The 24,962-nt window shown below is 45.3% G+C and overlaps 2 protein-coding genes across 2 annotated transcripts in view; one reads left to right on the forward strand and one right to left on the reverse strand.

Annotated features, from left to right (window-relative positions):
• SNX24 (sorting nexin 24) overlaps positions 1–4,968 on the forward strand; it is a 131,341-nt gene extending 126,373 nt beyond the window's left edge. The window contains exon 7 of the mRNA XM_081088813.1: positions 3,798–4,968. Coding sequence (XP_080944939.1) covers positions 3,798–3,865 — 68 coding nt within the window. The 3' untranslated portion in view covers positions 3,866–4,968. The remainder of the gene's footprint in view (positions 1–3,797) is intronic.
• A 6,751-nt stretch (positions 4,969–11,719) lies between these two features.
• On the reverse strand, positions 11,720–24,541 carry PPIC (peptidylprolyl isomerase C). The gene is made up of 5 exons (XM_081088812.1): positions 24,322–24,541; positions 19,157–19,270; positions 18,608–18,701; positions 15,607–15,791; positions 11,720–12,375 (listed from the first exon to the last, which is right to left on the reverse strand). Exons 1-5 carry the CDS (start codon positions 24,445–24,447, stop codon positions 12,247–12,249), a joined length of 648 nt encoding a protein of 215 aa, XP_080944938.1. The 5' UTR covers positions 24,448–24,541; the 3' UTR covers positions 11,720–12,246.
• Positions 24,542–24,962: the final 421 nt, after the last annotated feature.

A 24,962-nucleotide genomic window follows, 5' to 3' on the forward strand; every position in this document is an offset into this window, starting at 1 on the left:
TATAATTGTAACCAATATTTTAGCCTGAGCCCTTTCTTTGTGCCAAGAAATTTACATTTCCCAGTCCCTCTCAAAGCGTTTTGTTGTGCACCTCTTCATGAGTACATCCTCACATGTTATTTCATTTCCTGAACAACCTTATGGAAAAGGCAGGCAGGTGTCATCATTGGCTAATGAGGCAATCAGGGCTCAGGGAGGCACCACCTTGCCTAGTCTCACATGGCTGATGGGTGAACCTCTTGTTGCCTAATTTCTCCCTCTGTGTTCTTTGCATATAGTAAGTTTTCAGCCTTTGTTTCTGAGAGTAACTAAACAGCAATAGATAAATTATCTATTGAAACCATTCCTACGTTATGACAGTAAAATCGTATTCCAAGCAAGAGAGAGGGGACTGTTCTGTGTAGCAGGGGAGCTTGTACTCAGACCGCCCACTTAGCTGTCGTTTAAAGAACGCTGGCCAGGACGCAGCCCTGCTGTGTCAAGGGACCATTCCTAGCACCCTGACAAGAGAGAGCCGCCTTTGCTGTGGAAGAATATGGACTCATAGCAGTAATTGCCTTTCTTTAGCATTTGCTTTCCATGTTTAACAAATACACATATTATAGTAGTTGAAGTATATTAACGAAATGTTATATTTAACAAATATTCATAATGTAACCTTGTCTAGATTCAAATGGGCAATGTTTTATTAAGCACTAGAGGCCCCGTGCACAGATTTGTGCACCGGTGGGGTCCCTCGGCCTGACCTGTGGCTCTCTGACACCCCCAAGGGGTCCCGGATTGCAAAAGGGCACAGGCCAGGCCGAGGGACTCGCCCAGTCCAGATCGGCTGGACCTCAGCAGCAAGTTAACCTACCCGTCAGAGTGCCTGCCCTCTGGTGGTCAGTGTGCGTCATAGCTACCAGTCGAACGGTTGAATGGTCACTTAGGATATATATATATATATTATATATATATAATATATATATATATAAATATATAAAATATATATATTTTCTCTCATTATCTTTTGAAAATGGTTCCACAAGTACTTTTTGCAGGTATTGTTTATACTCAGATATTTTATGCATTTGATTGGAATTCCTGTGGAAGTGTAGAGAGTGGACTAGAATAGCCAGGATGTTTTATGGAAGAGGGTAGATATTTTATAACCCCTAAATCCAATTCACTAGCTTATTAAACACCATGCACTATGCACCTGGCTTAACAATAAAGAATGGGAGGAATTTTCTGGGAAAGGACATCAGGGGGCAAATGTCTGGAGTTAGAAAGAGTAAGAAGTATGTGTCATTGCTAGAATGTTGGTGGGGCTGAATGACTTGCACAGAAAGGGGATTCTTGTTTGAGAATAAGTAAAGTCCACAGGTTTGGTGGGCAGAATGGGACCGGGTCTGGAGTAAAAAATGAACTGGTAAGGGATGCTGGCCACAATGCTCTTGTTTTCTTGCCCCAGTCTGGCAATTTTTTGATAAATGCGTTCAGTGAGTGAGACCTATTTTCATGGAATGTTGGCCAATCCAGTTTCATAAACGAGATTCCTGTTCTCCTAAAAATATTATACTAATGATCATCTTGCCAATCTTTAGCATTTCATTTAAAGATAAATTGTGCTTGCATCACATTAATGTTAAGGTTACTCTTCCAGAGAATATAGATACGAATGTGGACATCCCTTAACAGATATACCGACCCTCACAAAGTTAGAGGAGGGTCTGTCCTTAAGTTCTAACAATTTAACATTATCCTCTTATAAAATGTTAACAATCAAATGTTATTCTTGTAGCATATGTTTTCAGCCTTTGTTTCTATTTTTCTGGGAAATTTAAAACAATTCTTGCCGAGGTTCCCAGTGACTGCAGTGTGGCTAAGCTCTCTGGACATTTTCTCTTCTTTTTTTAAAAAATATATTTTTATTGATTTGAGAGAGGGAGAGAGAGATAGAAACATCAATGATGAGAGAATCATTGATCGGTTGCCTCCTGCACGCCCAACACTGGGATCGAGCTTACAACCTGGGCATATGCCCTGACCAGGAATCCAACCATGACCTCCTGGTTCATAGGTCCACACTCAACCACTGAGCCACCCCGACTGGGCCCTCTGGACGTTATTCAGTCTCCTCTTGACCTCTTGTCAGCTTTAGCCCTTTCTCCTCCTTCAAACATCACCTTCCCTGGGCTTTCCCACGTTTCACCTGAAGGCTGTCATAGACCCTTCCCTCATCTCATGACACATTCTTTTAAATAAATCTCCTTGATTACCTTGTGTAGACAGCTGAGTCACCCTATTTATTTCCACCCCAACCCTCTCCATGAGCTCCACACTCTCACCGTGGTTACAGGGCCCTCTGTGGTCTGGCTCTGGCTCACGTTCCCCTCACACCCTCTGCTCCACCACACTGGACGTCTTGAGGAGTTAGCCTCAACTGTGCCACTCCTTCCCCTCAGGGATTCCATGGACATGGGCACGGACTGCTGTTTACTTATATCCAAGTAATTAGCCAGTGCTCGGTACATTGTAGTGAAACTGGTACTGACTGTGTGCCAAGCTCAGGTCCCAGCACCTCGTTTCACTCGTCAGTTTTTACAGCAACCTACCAGGTAGGTCCTATAGTGAAATCCCTCACCAGCCCCATGGAATCCATCTCCACTTTGAACTTGCTCCAAGCCGGTCCCTGAGTGGCAGCCAGAGTCATCTTTTCAAGACAAGATTCAGTTGTGTCTCACCCTGCTTAAAGTCCTTGGATAGCTTCTCACTGCTTTTCAGATAACGCCTGAATTCCAGCCTATTCTTGAATTGCCTCCCCAGCCCCGCCCCCGGGTCCTCAGGCCTCCTCACCGCTCCCCCTGCCGCCTGCGCTGCCCTAGGCCTTTGTCCCTTCAGCGCAGACTTGCCACCTGCTTGGCTCCCTCTTCCTAGCCCTCTCCTCCGGGAGCCTCGCTGCCCTCCCCGAGGAGGCCTGACCTCCTACGTGGGCTCACGTTGGATTCATACATGAAGGCATTATTTTGTTTGTCTTCAAGTATTGGACCACTTAATTCCCTTCCTTGTAACTGTCCTTATTTCACGTGGTGGGCTTTAGCATAAATCCCAGGTACACTGCTGTGCAGACTGAAGTTCAGAAAACAGACTCTGAGCCGTGTGATAGATTGGTTCCCCTGTTCAAGTGATGCGCTCATATGTTACCCACCCTGATAACTGCAGCATGGTACAGCGCACCATTCAGCTCTGGGTTTCCTGTGTATCTCCTATGGAAATGCAGCCAATTTTTCAAGTTTGACAGGATGGCTTTTGTCGGAAATCTGCCCTTAAATTTGGACAACAGGCCCCCCTCTTCCTGCTCTCTAAAAGCTAGCACACAGAGCAAGCATACTGAAGACTGCTTGAACTAGCTAGCCGCTGTAAACCACGGTGGAAAAACTGCAGCGAAGTATTCCCAGTAGAAATCTTGGAATTCCTTCAAGTATATTGAGATTTTGTTAGAAATTGAATTGCCAGTGTAATCCATCTTCCTGGGGAGAAAACATTCAGATAAAGAGCTGGGGCCCAGCAGCATTAACCGTTAGAACATCCCTTAAATCAATAAGCTACAAATCTGGCCGCGCATCCCTGCAGCGCCGGGTGCTACACTGGAGCGGCGCCAGGCCGAAGCCGCGTGACGGGTAGCGCGTTGGAAACCAAACTGCACGGCGCTGCAGATCCCCAAGTCACGGTGGGCCTTCCCTCGTTAACTTCTGCAAAATGCGGCGATGTTCTACAGGCACACATAAGAAAAGCGGTTTCCTTCTGTTTTGCAGATTTCCCTAATGTGGTTATTGAAGGTGTTCTCCACGGGATCTTCTACCCTCACCTGCAGCCCAGGTAGAAAGCCTGCGGGGCCAGAAGAAGCTGAAGCCCGTTTCAACGTTGTAGTCAAGGAAATCGATCACCTACCAAATTAACCTAAACTCTATGACACAGCAGCTCTAGCTAGTGGTGAAATTCACAGGCCCAGCTTCACTCAGGGCAGGGACATTTCCATTAGAATGGTGCTTTTAAAAATAGAAACTGAACCAGGGCTGTGCTGAGGTCAAGGCCAAATGTTCAAGGCTAGAACGTAGCTGCCAATTTAGAAACCCGTGAGCACGAAGCTCAGGAAGATCCCCGGGAGCACTCAGTGTGACAAAGCCTAGTGACTCTCAGCTTCACTCGGACCATCTGCTAATTGAAAATCTTATCCTGAATCACACTGAGGCTGACCAGCTCCGGTACTTTCTGGTTCAGATTTTGTGACACACTAATGTTTTCATCCGAGGTTTCCTCGGCCAGGGATAGATCCATTCATAGTGCGGGCACCAGGAGGGTATCACAGAAACGCACACTGCTGACTGTGAGGAAGGCGCCAAACTGGAAATTAAATGCTGCTGACAGTATTCGGGCACGTTTTAAATCATGGCGTTTTTAATTGACATGACAGTGGAGTTGAGTCATATCCAGGGGTTAGCACCTATTGTCAGTACATGAGAAAAAATGGAGTATCAAGCATATCCTTGAAAGCCCTCTGGGCAGGCATCATGTTGGAAATCTGTTCACATCTACAATGACCATTTTTTCCTCCAGTGTTGGGAGAAAGGACTGTTTCTTCCACTGAAGACCAATTGAAATGGTTGGTGTGTGTTTGGGGGCTGCACATACCTTTAAACACTAGCGTCACACTTACCCCTGCAAGATGCTTGTCCCCCGAGACAGCATGGGCACTGACCCTGGCTGAGGGGACACTCTGCATTGGCAGCAATCACCTTGGTTTACTCGAGGGCGTCCATTCATTGAATAGGTGGCATTGCCATGGGATTTACTGTTATTTTTCTTACTGTTTCCTTTTCACTGACCTCATATCTTGAATTAATGTAAGTTAAATGTGTTCATGATAGGATTCCACTGTATACCTTACGGACATTCATAATTTGAGTAGTAAAGGATATAAGCATATGTGCAACCTGTATGTATGTGCTGTTATTTGGGCGTTTTATTGAAAACTAATTAATAGCTAAATTATTTACGATTATTTTAATAAGCTTCTGTATGGGAGAAAAGAATATTTAGATTCAAAACTAATTACTGAATCATGTTATTTGATTAAGATATAAATATATAAGTTTTAATCCTGATGCAAACTTTTTAGAGATATGTTTATGTTAGATATGGTCCCACATATTAGGAACAAGCAAGAACTACTCAATGTCATCAACCAAAAATAACTGAATAGTCAAGTGTTGGAGATATTTTTTTAACGTTTTTGTTATTAGCTATTTTGAGTTAAATAAAAACAAAGAACAAGAAATATTTGAAGTTGTCTTCTGCTCCTAAGGTTTTGTTGGAAATACAAATTGTGTCTTGTCTCTATATACACACACAACTTCTCATGGATTCACATAGATATTTATGTCTAAAATGACAAGGTAAGGGTTAATTATCTCATCCATTAAGCCAAAAGGTACTCATTAAGTAGTTATGATTTACCAAGATAGTGATAATTTAAGAAAAATAAATACTGAGCATCTTTGGTGGCATACTACTCAAGAAATATTTTTTGATAATTAATATTTTATTATTTTAAATTTATCTTTATTGTTGAAAGTATTGCAGATATTCCCCGCCCCCCCCCCCCATTGACTCCCCTTCACCCTGCTCCTGCCCCCTCCCCAGGCCTTCACTGCACCAATGTCCGTGTTCTTTTTCTTAGTGATGACTTTCATTTTTTACTTTAGGTAAATGTTTGATATGTAATTTAATATTCCACTTCAATTCCATTGCAGGAAATAGAAGCCACAGTAGGTATTTTAAACAGAATGAAATAATAAGGAACTGAATACTTATAGAATCTTTGAAAGAATGAGGAGGGTGAACTGCTGGGTCTCCAGCAACAAATTCCAGAACATTCCAGCAAGCTCCAGTACCCACATGCTAGGGGAGCTACAACTTTTGCCTTAAGCAGGAGTTCAGGGAGGCAGGAGGCTGCTACTGGAGCCATTGAGGTAAAAACCACTGTAGCTTTGATCCAAGCATCAGCATGTCAGGTCAGGAAGTCACTGTTAGAGCCATAACTGCCTCATAGCGGTGCCCTGGGAGCTGGTGACTGGGCACTGGAACAAGGGGTCCATCTGCCACCACCTACTCCACAATGGCCTCAACACCCATGGCCTTGCTTCCAGCAGCCACAGCCCCAGCAGCAGGACGATGGTGTTCACCCACTTCTCTCTTCCACTCCACATCCCACAGAAGTCCATCCAATGAACCTTATTCTTGATCCCCAGCGTCAAGGGAGTCTGAGAAGGAGTTGGAACTTTCTGGTCTCTGCAGCAACTCAAGAGGCCCAGGAAGCAAACTTGTCTTTAAAGTCCCAGTTGGAGGAAAAAGATTCAAGATTTCAAATGGAGACATCCATCCAAAGGAGAGGACATAATATTTACCCGCTAGGCTCGATGGTGGCCCTCACCTTGTTTTTAAAGGCCTGGTGTGCTTTGGGGAGAAAGCCCTTCACACCCTCTGAAAAACCGAATGGGTGTGAAAATTTCTATGACTACTAATAAAACTTCAGAAGTAGGCAGCAGGAGGGATATGGGCATGTTGAGCCCTCTCCAAACTCTCCAAATTCGTGACTCTGGGCATTCTGACGGAACTAGGGATGAAAATAAAACTCCATTTGTGGGTTTTATGATGCATTTTGTTGTGATTCTTAATATTTGTCAGATAGCCTTTCCCCCACCCCTCCCACCCCCACCCCCAGACAGAACTCCTGTGACTAGTCACTAATTCTGCATTAATGCCATTGTGTTTTCCATTGCTCTAGATCAGTGGTTCCCAACCATTTTTGGGCCATACCCCACCTAAGCATCTCTAAAATCCTGATGCCTCCCCTGTGACATATAATTCTTATTATTCAAAAAATGAACTCCTATTCACGTGGAGGAAGCCTAAAAGGCCATAACCAAGCTTCCAAAGAACATGGCATCCACAAAAGAGAAAAAGAACGAATGGACAGTTGAAGTACTGAGGAAGAAATCACTAAGAAATTGTTAAAAAATAATATAATATGAAAAAATAGCAAAGTTTCAAAACAATAGAGAACTGAAATGCATAAATATGTCTCAATATATATTTATATAATGTATATGAGGACCCTAGAACCATAAGAAATGCAAAAAATTCACTTAACTCATTCTCCAATTGCCCCCCTTAAAAATCAAATTGCCCTCCTGTGGGGCGTGTGCCCCACGTTGGGAACCACTGCTCTAAGATGATCAGGAACACAAGCCGATCTCCAAGTAGGTTATGTTATATCGCACCTAAGATTTAATGCTTGGCCAAAATCTGAAATTCACAAGATGAATTATAACTAAGTAGAAGCCGTTATGTCCTTAACAGCAACAAAGTTTTCCATTACAAATACTGTTTTCACTCTCTCTTAATTTAAAAAAAAAAAAAAAAAAAAGTGCCTTGAGGGACTTTGACTTTATGAGTCTTCCAGATCAAAGATTTCCTCAGCTGTCTGAATTATAGGAATGTTGAAAAACAAAAACAAATTCTTTTCCTGCTATACACCCCTTGCCATGTTTTTGTCTTTATGTAACTCAAAACCGCTGAACTAACAATGAGGTTGGTGAGTTCTGCTCAGAACCTAAGAATCCATCAGAAACCGAGTGGGCAATAATTTTGAAAGTGTCCTAGCTAATCCAACCCCAGAATAAATCTCACTAAGTCCTTATTCAGTGATCCAGAAAATTGCTAATTAATATGTAGAATAAAACAGCTCATGGCTAAGGATACCAAGATGTTTTAAATTGTTTATGAAAATGATTCAAGACTGAAGTGCCGTCATTTGGTGTGGCGGTGGCCAGTGTGCTCTCCCTCTGGCTCCACACAGGTTCTCGGCGCCTACGTGTGTCCTTCTCACAGCCCGCCTGGCACAGAGTGCCCTGCTTGCTTCAAACGCTTTTGCGGAAAGCATCGATTCTTTGGTAAAGAATAGTTTGTAGTCTTCAGCTTGCTGATTGGTGTAAGGCCTGCCCTTCAGGGTACAATAAATAAACTGCTTCTGGCAGGGGGTGTGGCCTGAGCTTATTGGTCCTCTGGTATAGCAGACAGCCCGTTTGCTCTACCTAGTGGTCTCCGAATTTCAGCACTTTGAAAATGAACCGCTTTCTGCTTTGTAGCTAGAGAGCTGTCATTAAGCTCATACGGATGAAAACACTAGGTGGCAAGTGTGGTATCCAGTACATGCCCCCATGCCTGGTGGGCAGCAGGGGCCTGCTTATGTGACCTCTGACCTTTGAGATCCAAGACACTTTATATATCTAAGAGGCCATTTGTTTCCAGTTGGTTACCTTAAAAAAAAGCTTCATGTTTCCTTTTGATAGTCAAAAGAAACGCACTCCAGAGAAAAATTGGAAGACTGAAAAAAGTAAAAAATATAAATGTAAGAGTTATTTTTATATCCCACCATTCAGATTTGATTTCTGTCAATTTACATGTTGTTGCATTGGCATTATGAGTATACACTGAGTGGCCAGATTATGACCACCTGACGTTTGCAGGCAAATTAGCCGTACACTGCATCGTATGGGATATGGAAGCCAAAGGCCTGTTCGAACACCTTTGCTGTCTGCAGTTACCAAGATAAAACGTCTCCAATTCACACAGAAACACAAGGATTGGACAGTCGAGCATTGGAAAAAAGTCATGTGGTGCGATGAGTCACGTTTCCAGTTGCATCACGCAGATGGCAGAGTGAGGATCTGGCGGAAACAGCATGAAAGCATGCACTCCACATGCATGAGTACAACCCTTCAAGCTGGTGGGGGGCAGTGTTATGGTTTGGGGCACGTTTTCCTGGCATGATTTGGGCCCTTTAATTCATGTGGAACAACGTCTGAATAGCACAAAATACCTAAGTATTGTTTCTGATCAAGTTCATCCTATCATGCTGATGGCATATCCCAATGGAGATGGCTTCTTCCAACAAGACAATGCGCCATGCCACGGTGCTCGTATTGTGCAGGAGTGGTTTCAAGAACATGAGGGAGACTTTACCTTGCTTAGGTGGCCCCCACAATCACCAGATCTCAATCCAATTGAGCATTTGTGGGACAAAGTTAAAAGAGCCATCAGGCTGCTGGTTCCATAACCATCAAATCTCACAGAACTTGACGGTGCTATTCATCAGGCATGGTGTCAGATTCCTCGCATCACCTTTCAACATCTCGTGGAGTCAATGCCAAGAAGAACTGCCGCGGTATTGAAGGCAAAAGGTGGCCCAATGAAGTACTGATGGGGTGGTCATAATAATCTGGCCACTCAGGTTCAAATATATCCCACGTTCAAAGGCTGTTAAATCGTATTGTTTACCCATATCTTCAGAAAAAAATCACTTTACTGTCGTGGTAAACAACCTGCTTCCCTGTTTATAATGGTCTGGCCCTCTAGCAACTTCAGCGTGAAATTATAGCTAATTTGCCTACAAACGTCAGGTGGTCATAATAATCTGGCCACTCAGTGTATATTTACATAAGTGAGATCATGCTGCATACAGAATTTCTACTTTTTTCCAGAAAACATCCATTTTCTCATGTTACTCCTAAGTTCTGTAGCGTTGGTCTTAATGAATGCATAGTATTCTATTATGGGATGTATGTTTTATAACCATTTTGGGACATTCAGGTTGCTTCCAGTATTTTGCTACCATAAATAATTCTGCAATTCACATCTTTATACATAAAACTTTTCAACATTGCTGTATTGGACAAAGACTTGAGGTTGCAAATCACAAAAAATAATTCACCCTGGCTTAAGCCAAAAAGGAAATGTATTGGCCTGCATGGCTAATAAATTAGGGTGGAGATTGGCTTCAGGCTACTGGACTCAGTTGTGTCTTCAAGCATCCATCTTTCTGTCCCCTGGTCCAGCTTCCCTCGCTGCTGATTTTATTCTCAGACCTGCTCCTTTACATCCTCACAGAAGAGACAGCAGCCCTCTCCTGGAATTTCCAGCAGAAGTCCCACAATTGAGGCTCACTAGCACCCCTGGGGTCAAACACCTATCCTTGAGCCAGTCGCCAGGTCAGGGTTGAGGCAATGTTCTGCTTGGCCAACAGGACAACCCTGCTCCCTCTGCCACCTCACTCCCCATCACCCTGGCACTGCACACATGGACTTTTTGCTGTTCCTTAAACCCGCCAGTCTGCCCTTCACCCAGAGCCACCACTCTTGGTCCCCTCTGCCCCCCATGTCCTCACAGCTTACTACCCACTCACATCCTTCAGCCCACACTTAGGGACTTTCGGGATCACCTCTCCACTCTCCACCTTCCTGCCTGCTCCATTTCTCTGCTATATATTCATGTGGCATACACGTGAATTACTTGTCTCCTTCCCTGGGAACCAGGAGGGCAGCACTGCATCTCTGTTCAGCCTTCAGTATGTATGTGTCAAGAGGTAATGAATGAGTTGGCCAGGCCAGGTGCACACTTATCCATAGGGTCCGCCTACACCAGCGGTCGGCAAGCTGCGGCCCCTTAAGTGTGGCTCTTCCACAAAATACCACGTGCGGGCGCGCACGTACAGTGCGATTGAAACTTCGTGGCCACACTCAAAGGGCCAAAGAACCGCGGTTTGCCGACCACGGGCCTACACCAAGGACAAGAAATGCTTGAGGGAATGGTGTGATCCCCAAACAGAATGGGGGGTCATCCCTGGAACACAGGGGACTGGGTGACACCCAACACAACTTCAGATCACTTTCTAAATCAAATTCCCAGGACTGGGGCTTCAAAGGTTAGGAGTGTTTTGTTTCTTGATACGTACTTCAGCTCCCTGTAAAAATAATCTTTCTCCAATGCAGACCACATCATGCCCTTCCCCAGCTTAAACTGGTAACTCCCCGTTACACTGTGACTACCCTGGCCCCGAGGCCCGACATGACCCAGTCTCAGCCTGACTCCTCTGACCTCTCAGGATGCAACATGCTGGCTTTGGCTTCTGCCCTGGAGGGAGCCCACTCCCTCTCACCTTGGGATCCTCACCCTTCCCCTTCCCTCTCTGCCTAGCAGGCCTGAATCCGGGTCTGGCCTGCCCACCACCTACTCTTCCTTCCTCAGCCCTCAGCTCGAATGTGCCTGCCCGCAGAAGGCCCTCCTTGGCCACTGGAACAGCACTGCCCTCCTGGCTTCTCCAGAGAGCTGTGGGGATTAACCCATCAGCAGTTAGAATGCTCATTTCCTCTCATCTCTCATTGAGCCATTTTCTTAGAATGCAGCTCAAGAGATGGAATTTTTTTGGACCCTCACTGCATGGGACCCAGAGAAGAAGCAAAAGGCTGTTTTCTAACAGATAGCATTCCCATGTGAACAGGCACAGGCCATTACAGCCAGGAGTGTCACAATAAGGCCCCAACAGGATTTTCCTTTCTCAGCTCATTTAAGTAAAAAAGATTCCTTTTTGTTGCTACTGGACTCAAGGGACCTTTCTGAAAATGTTGCAGTTACTAAAAATTAGGGACTAATCAGTTCAAGTATTTGGAATGTGGATGGGCATCATTTCTGTGCATTCTCACCCCAAATTATTCCATTATTTTAATACTCTGATTTACAGAACCCTCTCCATTCCATTCGTTAACATTAGAGTGTGTATATTTTTGTACATTAATTTTTAAAGAATTTTTAATAAAAAAGTCTTGCAAAAAGAGTTGATCTATATAAAAAGTATTTAATACAGAGAACATCAAAGCACCCTGCATCAGGTAAAGGTTCCTATGACATATATCAGATTATACTAATCAAATCTCCCTTTACCTAAAATGAATTCTGTTTAAATACAAAACAATACACTTCACGTCCCCATCTTTTCCTGACAAATCTTCAGTATCACCTAACTTGGGGATCACAGTTAATTCATCAAAATAATAATTGTGTTCTTCCAAAGAAAATAGCGAATACCAAGCTTTCTAGTTTAAAAATAGCACCATTGAAGGAAGGGGTATGTCTTTTAAGTACAAAGTTCCTAAACAAGTGATTTAACAAAATTCATGCAAAATAAACTTTGGTTGGTTTTTATAACTCTCCTGTGATCTGGAGTGGAAAACAGAAGAGAGTAGAAAGACAAAGCAAAACAGTAACTTTGAAGAATCAAAAGACCTGCACGCACGCACTCACTCACGCACGTACACACGCACGCACGCCCTGATAGAGTGTGTTCCTTGTTTCCTGCCAGCTGCATCACCAGTCGGGGACCTCAACCACAAAGGGTGTTTTCACGTCTATCTTGCCGCTGTTGACGATGGAGCAGTCGGTGAGTGGGCGGTCGTGCCCATCAGTTGCCTGAAGCTCTATGGAGTGGACCACTGTCTGGTGAGAGAAAAGCGGACAGGAGGTTCACTTCTGACCAGCAAGAATGGCAATCAGAAGTGAAATCAACACCGAGTCTGAAAGCCCAAGTGGGAAGTAAGTTGTTTTTTCTATGATAACAAAACTATACAAGCTAACTATGGAAAACTTAGACTATTCAGGAAATTTATATATTAAAGAATAAAACTGACCCACTACCTTGCTGATTAGAGAGCATATTTATTTCCTCATTTCTTTTTATTAGCATTTTATTTTCTGAAAAACAAAAAATTAGATATTTTTGTAAACACCTACCTCTAATTAAAGATATTTCCACTCACTTGTTATAACCCTAAGTAACAGTAAACATGGAGTTTGAGTCCATTTCAACTCCACCTGTCATAGGTCCAGGCATCATCAAATGGGCCAGATTTAGAAGGGGAGCTTGTTTTGGGTTTGCCCATTTACTAAATGACCCAAGTTGCCTGGCTGGTGTGCTCAGTGGTTGAGCATCAACCCATTAATCAGGAGGGCAGGTTCCATTTCTGGTCAGGGCACATGTCCATGTTGCGGATTGTGGGCTCTATCTCCAGTAGGGGGTGAGCAGGAGGCAGCCAATCAATGATTCTCTTATCATTGATGTTTTTCTCTCTCTCTCCCTATCTGAAATCAATAAAAATATATATTTTTTAAAAACACCTGACCCAAGCCTTTAATCCATACATAGGTGAGTCTAACTCTAATGTAACCCCAACCCCACAGTGATGCACAGGCCTCTTCCTCTGCCGTAGAGATTTCACAGGCCCACATACCACCTCGTGTCACACTAAAGGCCTGGCCAAGGACGGGGAAAGTCAGCTTCTGGTGTTTCCCAAACACGCTGAGACACAAGTAGCAACAGAGTGTCTGAGTGCCTTGGACATTCCAACCTCTGGCTGACTTAGATCGCTTTAAGATAAAAGGCCAGCATTCTTCTAATATGTATTTCTAAATAGACTGTGTGTGCGCACACATGTGTACCTAACACAGTGACTACACATCCAAATAACCTGTAGTACTTTTTAAAAAATGCTTATTTAATGGTTAAAATGGAAAATCCCCTGTTATGTATATTTTACCACAATTTAAAAATGCTTATTTGTGGGCCCACCTCTGGAGGTTCTGCCATAGCTCTGAGGTGAGGTCTAGAGATCATCTGGGTCACTTTGTTAACACAACTCAGATGATCTTTGGGAATCAAAGGATGTAATTCAGGAGATTCCCTCAATTTCCTGAAACGATGAAACATACTCACACTTTTTTTTTCCTGGAGAGAAAGTCTATAGTTCTCATTAGTTTTTTAAAAAGTTTATAACCCATAAAATGTTAAGGAATTTTCCTCTAAGACCAGGCAGCAGGTCTCCTAGGAGGCATACCAACTGATAGAAGGAAACTGTTGCTTCAATTAGAGCAATAAGACATAAGATCTAGAAGGCTGGAAGAAAAACCATGACCAGAAGAAGACCACCCAAAACTTGTACTCTTCAGTTTTCTTACAGTTTAGCATGTTGTTGCATTAAAAAATATTCATTGAATGGATGAGTAAATCAGTTTATATTTAAACTATTTAGAACTTGGTTAGGCCCAGTAGTCAAACACCCAAACTCATTTAACACATGCATGCCCATGTTTAGCTCATTCAAAGCAAAGTTCAGTCAGAGACTTGAAGAGTGATGACATTCATTATCATTTAAGACTAGATTCTGGCCTGTGTGGCTCAGTTGGTTGAGCACTGTCCCATGTACCAAAAGGTCACTGGTTCGATTCGTGTATGGGCACATGCCTGGGTTTCAGGCTCAATTCCTAGTAGGGGGCGTGCAGGAGGCAGCCGATGGATGTCTCTCTCTCGCATCCATGTTTCTCTCTGTCTCTCCCTCTTCCTTTCTCTTTCTCTAAAAATTCAATAAAAAACATTTTAAAAAGAAAAGACTATATTATTTTCAGGACAATTATAGCTCATGAGAACATAGGCATGCCCTTTATTGTGATGGGATGTGAAGTGACATATTAAGTGATATGTATTTGCCCTATCCCCTCTCATCCCACTTGCTAATGAGAATTCTATCTTTGACAGCTCAGGTTAGGCACTTCCTTTCCTTGTAAAGGAGCTTCTGAGTCGGCCAGCTCACTTCCTGGCTTTCTGTTGGGTAGAATCAGAATAGCAGGCGGGAGTTGTGGAAAAGTTGCAGTGAGTGAGATTGGTTTATTTAGGTTTTGGATGAGGGAGGCAGACCAACTCACAGGAAAACAAAACACAATGAAATATGGAAGAAGACAAGGAAGGTCCAGGGTTGGGCTGGGCAGACCTTCCAATAGCCAGCAGTTGAGAGAGCTACTTCGGGCAGTTGTTAAGGAGAAGAAATATTGAAAGTGGAAAAGAATGAGGACTTTAAGAAGTGTTCCTATGGATTATGAACTGGACGCCTTTGGTATTTTTTGAGTCAGCAGCATAAATTTGAATTCTCTTTAGTAATATTGAATGCTATACTGTGTGTCTCTAAAGGTGACTTATGTCTGGACTGAACCGCATGGGGCACTAGGGTTTGTTTTTTTTTTTATCGTGTAAGAAACACAAAATGTAATATTTACCATCCTATCCATTCCTAAGAGTAAAGTTCGACATTGTTAAATATATTCACATTGTAGTGCAACTAATCTCCAGAACTTTTTCGTCTTGCAAACCTGAAACTGTATACCCATTGAACATTAACTCCCCATTTCCTCCTCCCCATAACCCCTGGCAACCACTATTCTACTTTATGTTCCTATGTGTTTGACTTCTTTAGATACCACCTCATATAAGTAGATTCATACAGTCTCTTTATGACTGGCTTATTTCACTTAACATTCTCAAGTTTCTTCCATGTTGTAGCATGAGACAGGATTTCCTTCCTTTTTACGGCTGAACAATATTCCGTTGTATGCACACACAGGGCCCTAGTTTTATTTGGTTACCTTAAATAGAGTTTCCATTTATAACAAGTAGTGAGTTATATTAACTTAAGTACTCAACTTCTCCATGTCAGGTCCTCAGCTTCTGCCCCAATGCTCCTAACAATTAAAATGCCATACCATTTGTAATTTATTCACCTCTGAAAAGGCCAGTCAGCCTCTTATAATGATGGATCTCTAACAAGCACCATTAAAATACTCATTGAAAATACTCATTATAAATATAAAGCTTTGAGTGAGAAAAATAATATATCAAGTTACCATGCCATCGATGACTTTTCCAAATACCACATGTTTGCCGTCCAACCAGGAGGGCTTGGTCAAGGTGATGAAGAACTGAGAGCCATTGGTGTCAGGCCCGGCATTGGCCATGCTGACCCACCCAATGCCATAATGCTTCAGTTTGAAGTTCTCATCTGGAAATGTCTCACCGTAAATGCTTATACCTGGTGAGACAGAACAAGAAAGAGGAGATTCAACAGATGTTATATGGAAGTCAGTCCTTCAAAGGGAAACATGAGGTTTTTGCAGAATTGGTAAATAGGACCCAATAAGAGTGGGAAATGGGGAAAAGATGGTAAAAGATAAGGAGAAATGAAAGGGAGCATAAAGTAGGAACTCCTTAAGGAAGCAGGGCACTGGGGACTGAAACCAACATACACAAAAGCCTTAAATTTGACACAGGATGGCAGCATACCCTCTGGCCTCAACCCAAGGGCCAAACCCTGACCAACTAGTTCAGTGATTTCACTGTAACATGAGAAGTAATTGAAGGGCAAGATGTAATAGTAAAGCCAGACTGAAAGGTGGATGAGCCATTTCATGGCTCAATCTCTGTCCTGAGGTCCAGGGTACCTCTCCGGGTCACTCCTACCTCGCATCCAACCAGGGTACACTAAGCACTCAATACTCTTAGCTAATTCTCAAAACAACCCATAGAATAGGTATTCTCAATCCTGGTTTGCAATGAGAAACCCAGGCTACAAAACTTGAAAACAGCGGAACAGAACTTGAGCACCTGGCTTTCTGATTCTAAAGCAGGTGCTCTTTGCTGCCTCAGCACTAAGAGCAAGAGCAGCCGGCCTGGAAGTCATTAGGCACAATGACATCAGGCTCGTCAAAATACAGAGGGTGATGGCGATGGGGAACACCCAGTGATCCAACCTGAACAGAACGACCGAAAGCAGGCAGATGGGCTGGAGTTCTAGCAAAGCAGCAGGTAGAGCAGAACACATTTCCCCATGAGAAATATATGCTCCCTCCTCCAACACCGTGAGTGCCTGTCATGCTCACCCTCTCCCCTTCTGCAGGGCTCCCTATCCATCCACTGCCAGCCCTAAAATCCTGGCTTAGTTAGGACCAGAAGTGGATATCAAAGGCAAGCTGGTTGGTCAGTGACATATGAGGTGACCTGGCAGGAAAGCTCTGCCCACAGAGGAGTTCAGGCTGAATTAAGTGATCCACAAGGTCCTATCTCCAAAACTCAGAGAATTTTAACTCAACTCATGTATGCACACACTTGCACCTGTGCGTGCGCGCCACACACACACACACACACACACACACACACACACGGGCAGCGAGAAAGAAAAATGTAGAAAAGGAGACACAGTAAAGCTCAGTCACCATTGCTGCTGTGCCCAAGGGGAGGACAGTGGGATGTCAGTCCAGGAGGGGATGGTGTGGGGAGGGAAGGGGGTTGTTGATCCTTGAGCTGCAGGCTTTTCCAATGAGAACCAGCTCCACAGCAGCTGGGATCCCTTCCCTGCGCATCCTCACCAACCCATTTACCTGAGTTACCTGCTCCATGCTACTTCCCTGCAGCTTGCAGCATTTTTGCAAGGGCTAAAGGTAATCTTCCTGAAGTGCCTGGCAAATCCAAACGTGTAATGGTAGGCATTTTGTTATAAACAAACCATTGCAATAAACATACAATTAGCAATAGTGCTGGAAAATGGCCTAGGTTTCTTGAAAAAGTTAGCAGTTTAATATCCGCCAAAACTGGCATTTGATCATTAAAAGTCTTAAATTTAAATTCTGCATGGTTACATGTACCACATGTATTCAGGAAGGGAACTCACTACATTTCTGAAGGAAAATAGTCCAGGGAGCTGGGTAGCTGGAATCCTCCATCAGAAACCATGGTCAGGGAGATTTGAAAGTCTATACATTTATTTAGTTGTATTTTATAGAACTGTAACTTTATAAAAATTAATTTATATTATAATTTTGAAAACTCATCTATTGATTGATTTTTTATTATTAAAAAAGTTGACAATGAAATGAAAGAATTTTGAGAGAAGGGTATAAATTCACCTGTAATCCTGCCATCTAAATGTGGGGAGCTGATATAGGGTTAAGCCTCGGACTGACCTGTGGGCAAAGTCACAAACAATTCCCAGCTTAGAGGGCACAGTCCTCTTAGCATAATTAGGCTTGACCTTATGAGGCTCCCTAGATCTTATCTGGGAAGCTAATTGGCTGAGGAAGTGCCGGAAGTATAACCATGGTGTAAATAAGTGAAACTCACAAGAACAAAAACAAGTGAAACTCACAAGAACAGTGTAACTTTGGAAACCACTACCTTGTTTACCTCTCACTATAAAATAAAGGCTCAGCTTGCCTTGGGATCTCTCTCTCTGTGGCCTCAGCCAGGCATAGGGAAGATCCACGGAGACTAAGGAAAGCTAGAGAGTTTTGAACGCTGTCTCCGAGACTAAGGAAAGCTAGAGAGTTTTGAACGCTGTCTCCGTGTAAAACATTCTTCGCGGACTCAGTCCACACCTTTGGGAACCCCTGGACCCGCTGGGGCTGGCCCCCAGCATCTAAATACCAATCTTGTCCTTCTAAAATGATGCCCCCAGTCTTCCTCCACCAACATCCAATTTATAGCGAGCTACTACCCCCATAAGCACAGTGGTATATTCTGCCTTCCCTTCCTGTGGCAGATAGCTTTCTGTACTGCTACATACCAGTAGTCTAGCATTTTAATAATTGCTAAATAGTCTACTAAATGAACATATTTCCGCTATGGGGAGATAATGAACACCAAAGTAATACTATTTAAAATTAGAAGGCATTGCTCATTCATATCTACCAACATTTGGCCCCCAAAACTTTATCCTTCCTAAAGAATTCATTTGGTGGTCTTTATGACTTTGTTCCTTAAATCTTAGAACTCAATATACTGGGTGAATATACTGGCTTAATTTTAGGTTTCAGTTTGTTAGGTGGAAAAGGAAAAATACAAAAGACAATTTACCGCCAGTGCCATCCCCATTGGTGAAGTCTCCTCCTTGAATCATGAAATCTTTGATGACACGATGAAATTTGCTTCCTTTATATCCATATCCTTTCTAAAGAGATTATGTCAATTGAATATATAAGTAGATATAACCCATACTGAAAGATAAACCCCAGTGTTTATCTGAAAATAACAAAACGAGAAAATTATACAAAATACCTACAGAACTTGTTTAGGCCTCTGCAATAATTCACTGTTAGAAATTATCATTAACTGATCAAATTAATAAATATAAGTAAACAAACAAACCATGGAAGTAAAGTACTAATGTGAATTACTAAAAAAAGAGCAATCTGCATTTTCATTTGATGACTGTTTCCCCTCGCTTTCTAGAAGCCGAGGGCCTGAAGAATACAGGTTTTATGCAAAAATGAAGTAAAATATTGCAAGATGTCTCAGGTCCACCTGACCTACTAATTAAATACTTTTTCCCCAGAAGACATCTTTATCTTGACTTGAGAGAAGGAAGATCCAATTTGTGCACAAAAGAAATAAGCTGAGACATACCTCCCCTGTGGCCAAAGCAACAAAATTGTCCACCGTCTTGGGCACAACTTTTCCAAAGAGGCCAATCACTATCCTGCCAACATCTTTGTCTCCGATCCTCACATCCAAGAAAACCTGTGTGTGGTTGAAAGGCAGAGCAGGAGGTTATGTGGAAACGCCACGTATACAAGGTAAGTGAAAATGAAAATCTGTGAATTGATCCACCTACGAAAGCCGTGCCCACCAGTATTTTACAGAGGGGCCATGGAGGAGCATGACATACGTTTAAGGAACTCTATTCCCATGTTTTGGGTGCACTTTGCTCGTACATATTCATTCAACAACCATTTATTGAGCACCACCTAAGGGCCAGACACTGTGGTAGGTACTGAGTTTCACGTTTGACTCAATACTGTCAGAGTCGGCCAGTAAAGTCTTCAAGAATTCCACTTCCCCACACACCCAGACAAGCACTGCTGCTACTTCCTGTTTCCCAGTTTGTGGGTGAAGGTTAGAGTGGAAACTTTCTCTTCTGAAAGGTAACGCTCTCTCATCTTGGCAGAAAAAGAAAAATTGGTGAGGAGATGAATAGGCTAGCCATCCAGATTTAGTTTTTGGAACTTCAAACACTGCTACTTTCCCAGTGAGTTCTCCATAGACATCTGCAACCAAGGGGACTGCAAAAGATGATCAAATCGCACGCAGTCCTCCCAAAGGCCTGCCACTCACTCCCTAATCCTAACCCTAACCCTAACCCTAACCCTAACCCAAGCTCAGTAAGGCACCAGGTCCCCCGCCTCACCCAAAGTACAGCAAAAGTTACACTCAGGTCCTGACGAAACCTTTCCCAAGCATGTCAAACTCGCGGCCGGCGGGCCGCATGCCTCGTTTAGTGGCCCACCGGCCACAAGATTGACATACCTCGTCATGTTACACAAGTAACGTGTTCTTTTACTGTCCCAACGTTTTAGGACAGAAAAAAACACATATCCAGAGGTAAGTGTGAGTCGCTCTTTTTGCAGATAAACTTTAAAGGTTCTCTTGGACTTTAAAAAGAACCTTGTCATCTGAAATGAAATTATATCCATTTTGCTTCACAAATCACTGTGTGAAGATGATTCTGAGATAGAACACTTGAAAAGGCCATGGAGTCGAAGGGCATTCTATTAGCGAGTTTAGATTATATGAACCAATTTAATGTTTGAATGGATGTGGAAAAAAGACATTCAAGAGATGGCTTTAAAAAATATAAGAAGGGTTGTCAAAGAAAAAGGATGTCTTACAGTTGAGAAAAATCATGAAGTAAAGACTGTCCACCTTCAGTTCAAGATAAGAGCTTCTGTCAATACATCAGCTCGTCTGCCGTGAGTGATGTGATATTTAGTGTTCCATGTGGTGTTTTACAATTTTCACATGGCAAAGCAGTAAACAGTGTTAGTATTTATCCAGTATAACTGTAAGAATACATGGAAGACCTTGAGCTGAGGCAATGATGTAGAGGAGAGCAATGCAATGAGGCTGCGTTAACCCACACATGAGCCTGGTCCTGTAGAGCTTGTCTCTACAAAGGGATTTCCAAGCCAAGGAGTAAATTCCTTAAGGGGCTATAACAAAGTAGCACCGGGAAAAGAATCAGGGACATAATTTTAAAGAAGTTCTGTATAAGATACTAGAAAAGCCTGCCAGACTTTTAAAATAAAGCGGAGCAAATAAAGCCCATGAATGTTTAGAAAGTAAAGAAAATAACATCTGGGGAGCCTGAGAAGTGCTTTTCATCCAGCCTAACTCAGTAAAAATCTTATTGTCTTGCACTCAGCCTTACTGTCTTACACTCTAATGGAAATGGAGCTTCCAGTCCCACAGAACAGAAAGCGCATATACCAGTAGCTTTAGTATAATGGGAAATCGAGTTTTATCAGAAGACGAGTACAGATAAAATAGGGTTAGAGGTGCTGATTATCCGAGGGGACCAGGGCAGGCTTCCTGGAGTTGGTACTTGGATCCCATGTTGCACTTTAGGGGTGGGCATTTCAGTCACTTCTTGTTTTCCCTCGAAGCTGCCTTGAAAGTGATTTGAAAATTATGGGGCACTGGAGGTGGAGCAAGGTGAGGGAAGAGTGAATAGGCACTTAGGTAGCCTGACCCAAACCCCTGTAGGGTTCATCCTCTTCCATCTCCACAGCAATGTGAGCTGTGATGTCAACGAAACCCAGGTCCACCACTACCTGGCTGTGAGCTCGTGGTCCTCATCTGTAACACAGACGATTCTTCAGGTCTGCATTGCTGCAGGGGGATTAATAACACCAGTAACTCTAACAACTGAGCTCTTCGATCAGGAGCACACATCAGGGCTAATCACTGTACCTGCTCTATCACATCCAGGGTGCAAAACTTTCATGAGCAGATATTATCTCCATCTCCATTTTACAGAGGAGGAGCCAGAGCCTGAGACATCAGAGAACCCGCCCAAGATCAAGATCACCCAGCCTTAGTCTCACGGCCACGCCACAAGGTAGAAAGTGCCAGCACGCTGTGAAGAGTACAGCTGCAAAGGGGGCGGCATTACTTTCTACACTCTGGGTGCCTGGCTATACAGAAGCCTTGGCTCTGCTGGAAAATGCAGGGGCCACGTCAGTGGATTTTGAGGCCAATGAGCCAGAGCCCCACCTGAGCCTCTTTGGCTGGGCAGGAAGCTGAGGCAGTGGCCTGGCAGCAGGATTCGGGGACAAGGCGAGGGCCAGTAAAGGGCCCTGCAGGCGGACAGCACCACACCCCTCATTTACAGATTCCTGTTTTTAGAAATCAGAGGAAAAGCAAAAGATTGCCAGGGGAAAGAAAACAGTGGAGGAGTGGCCAATTAATCTACTTTTCCCCACTCAGAGGAATCATTTTTAATGTCTCCATTTTCCAGGAGATCTTGTTGCTTTAAAAAGTTCACTGTAAGTGTAATGAATTCAACAGAGTGGAACCTGAAGAAGACTGGCCTACGCAATCCTAGAATAGAACACCTGGACACTTCCTCAGTGACAGCACCTTAAACAGGGGCTGAGATGCTCCAAGCTCCCCTCCTGCAGCCACAGCCTCCGCCTCTCCTCTATCCCTCCCTCCTCTCGAGTTTCCCAACCCAGGCACCCCCAGAGGTGGTGACTGACTTGCTCTGGGGTAGGCTCTGCATTGGTAGGTTTACAACTTCCCAGGTGAAGCTTGCTCCCAAATATTGCAGGTGACACCCTCACACCAAGAAATTCCTCACTGTTTATTTGAAATTCACATCTAACTGGGCCTCCTGTATTTTATCTGGCAATCCTAATCCCTTCCCCTTCCCCCCTGTATAAACTGTCAGCAAGTCTTGTGATACCTCCAGAATCTATATCAAGTCCCTCCTTGCTCTCCAATTCCCCCATTACTGCCCTAATCCCAGCCACCACCATCTGGACTCTGGCATGGAGCCCAGCATGCCCTCCCAGGTCACTCTCCGGAGACTGAGCCACCACAGTAATGGTTTAAAAGCACATATGAGACCCTGTCAAACCTGTGCTTAAAACCCTTCGCCAGCTCTATCTGCACTTAGAATAAGACCTCAAATTATAAGACGAATTGCCTCAAAACCCACACTCCTAACTGTGACCTCTGAGGCCCTGCAGGATCTTGCTGCTGCTTAGCCCCCACCTCACCTGGAGCCACGCCCCTCTCAGCCCTGCCCTGAAGCCCCACTTCCCAGGCAATCCAGCCTCTTGATGGGAAGATGGCTTTCCTGTCTGGAGGCCTTTGCACAGGCACTAAGTTTGCCTCCCTATCTTTCTTTGCCAGGCTGGGTTTCTTATCCTTCAGGTATTTTTAAATGTCACCCAATCTATACTGGGGTTTATTTCCTTCATCATTTCATAACTTCATGAGTTTTATGTTTATCACTGTATCCTAATAGGCCCAAATATATTTGCAGACTGAAAGAGCCCCCATCCCCTGCTTCAGCTCTGTGGCCTGCACAAGCCACTTCCCAAAACTAGATTAAGCCCAAAAGATCAAGGGGCTGGGAGTAGAATTTGCGCTGAAAACAATCAGGCTAAGTTTATCTCAGGCAGCCCCCGCCCCCAAGGTCTATCGGTTCACTCAGGGTACATCAGATGCGGGGCTGAACTTCCCCCTCCCAGCCCCTTTGATACCCCCTCGCCCCCTCTCAGGTGGGGTCTGCGGTAGATTTAAGGGTTCTACGAGTTCCACAGTACCATGTCCACGGTGGAACACGGGGCTGGTTGTTAAGACTGCGTGAGCGGCCCCTTCCTCCAGATTCCAAGAGACTACCGCCCCGTTTTTCTAGCAGTTTTTCTAGCAGTAGCAATTAACAGCCCAAGCAGCCCCTCCCCTCCCCTCGGCCTGTCTCTCCCTGCGCCCTGCACCCTGCCATTATCTTCTAACCTTGGGTAACTGCTGGAAAAAAACTGAAGCCACGAGGGCAGTCTATGGCAGATTTGGCAGATCCTCCCCCGCCCCCCCCCCCGCGATCAAGACAAAAAGGCCGGCCTCACGGACACAGGTGCTGCCTATGCCGCCAGCACCACCCCAGCCGCTGAAGTCTACGGGCGCACCTCTCTCTCCCAGGGGAGGACCAAGCTCCCATATGGAGGAGGCAGGCTCCCACGAGCACGGGTGGTAACTCCTGCCCGGACACCACCCACACCCGCGCAGGGGCTGTGCTGGGCTCTCCCTGCTGGGTGACATCGCCGGCGGGCGCCCCAGGCTACCGCTGAGCTCGGAGCACGTCTCCCCCTCCCGTCCCCCCCGCACTCCTCCCGCTTCGGTTCCCAAGTCCCCGCCACGCCGAAGGAAGTGCCTGGGCCGTCCCCTTCCTGGAGAGAGGGCCCACCGGTTCCGGAAGTTTCTCCTAACCCCTGAGCTGGCCACCTCGGACCCCCGACCTGGGAGGTCAAGTTCAAACAAACAGCGGCGGGGGCGGGCTAGGGCTCGGGCCTTCGCCCCCCAAGAAGTCATCCGGGAAAGTGCCCCCCTCCCCACCACGAGCACTTCCACCACCGCGGCGCGGGCGATCCCCTCGCACCAGCCTGGCGCAGCCGCCCATCCTCTGCCCCCCCCCCCCCCCCCCCGCTACCCGACACAGGGATCCCGGTCCCCAAAGCTCCCCATCCCTCTGCCCGACAGGAGGGGACGTGCGTCCTCCACTCGGTCACCTTGGCCGTCACCGTGGGGCCTCGCTTGCGGACGCCCGACGACCCCGAGGCCCCCGCAGAAAGCACAAGCACGCAAAGCCACAGGCAGAGCCCCAGAGGCGGCGGCAGCCGGGGACCTGAACCCATGGCGGGCGGCGGCGGCGGCGGCGGCAGCTCGGGCGCTTCTGCAGGCTCGGGACCGGCGGCGGGACTCCCGGCCGGCTGCGCTTGCGCGATCCCGGATGGGGGGCGGGGGGTGGAGGCGGCGGGGAGAGAAGGATAGGGATGGGGCGGTCCGGACAGCACCGGAATCCCGGGCGCGCTCCTCCCAAGTTTGGCCCAGCGGCTGAACTAGAGACGCGCGCGGGCTCCCTGCAGAGGGTGCGGCGGGAGCGCAGGTCCGTCGGCCGGGAGCGAGCCCGGGCGGCTGTGCTGGGCGCGGGGCCCCGGAGAGGGAGCGCCAGGCGCGGCTGGAGTTCAAGAGCCGAGGGGTGCGCGGTGGCATCTCCAGGAACTTACCGCGTAGGCGCACGTTAAACCCAAAGGAAAGGCGAGAACGCTCCTGGCTAGGGTCCGCGCGGCAATTAGCGCGCCGCAGAGGGGCGGGGGGTTGGGGTTGGGGGTGGGAGGGGGAGGGGGGTGGAGGGAGGACTCTGCAAATG

Source organism: Myotis nattereri (assembly GCF_964212035.1).
Source record: "Myotis nattereri genome assembly, chromosome: 4".
NCBI lineage: Eukaryota > Metazoa > Chordata > Mammalia > Chiroptera > Vespertilionidae > Myotis > Myotis nattereri.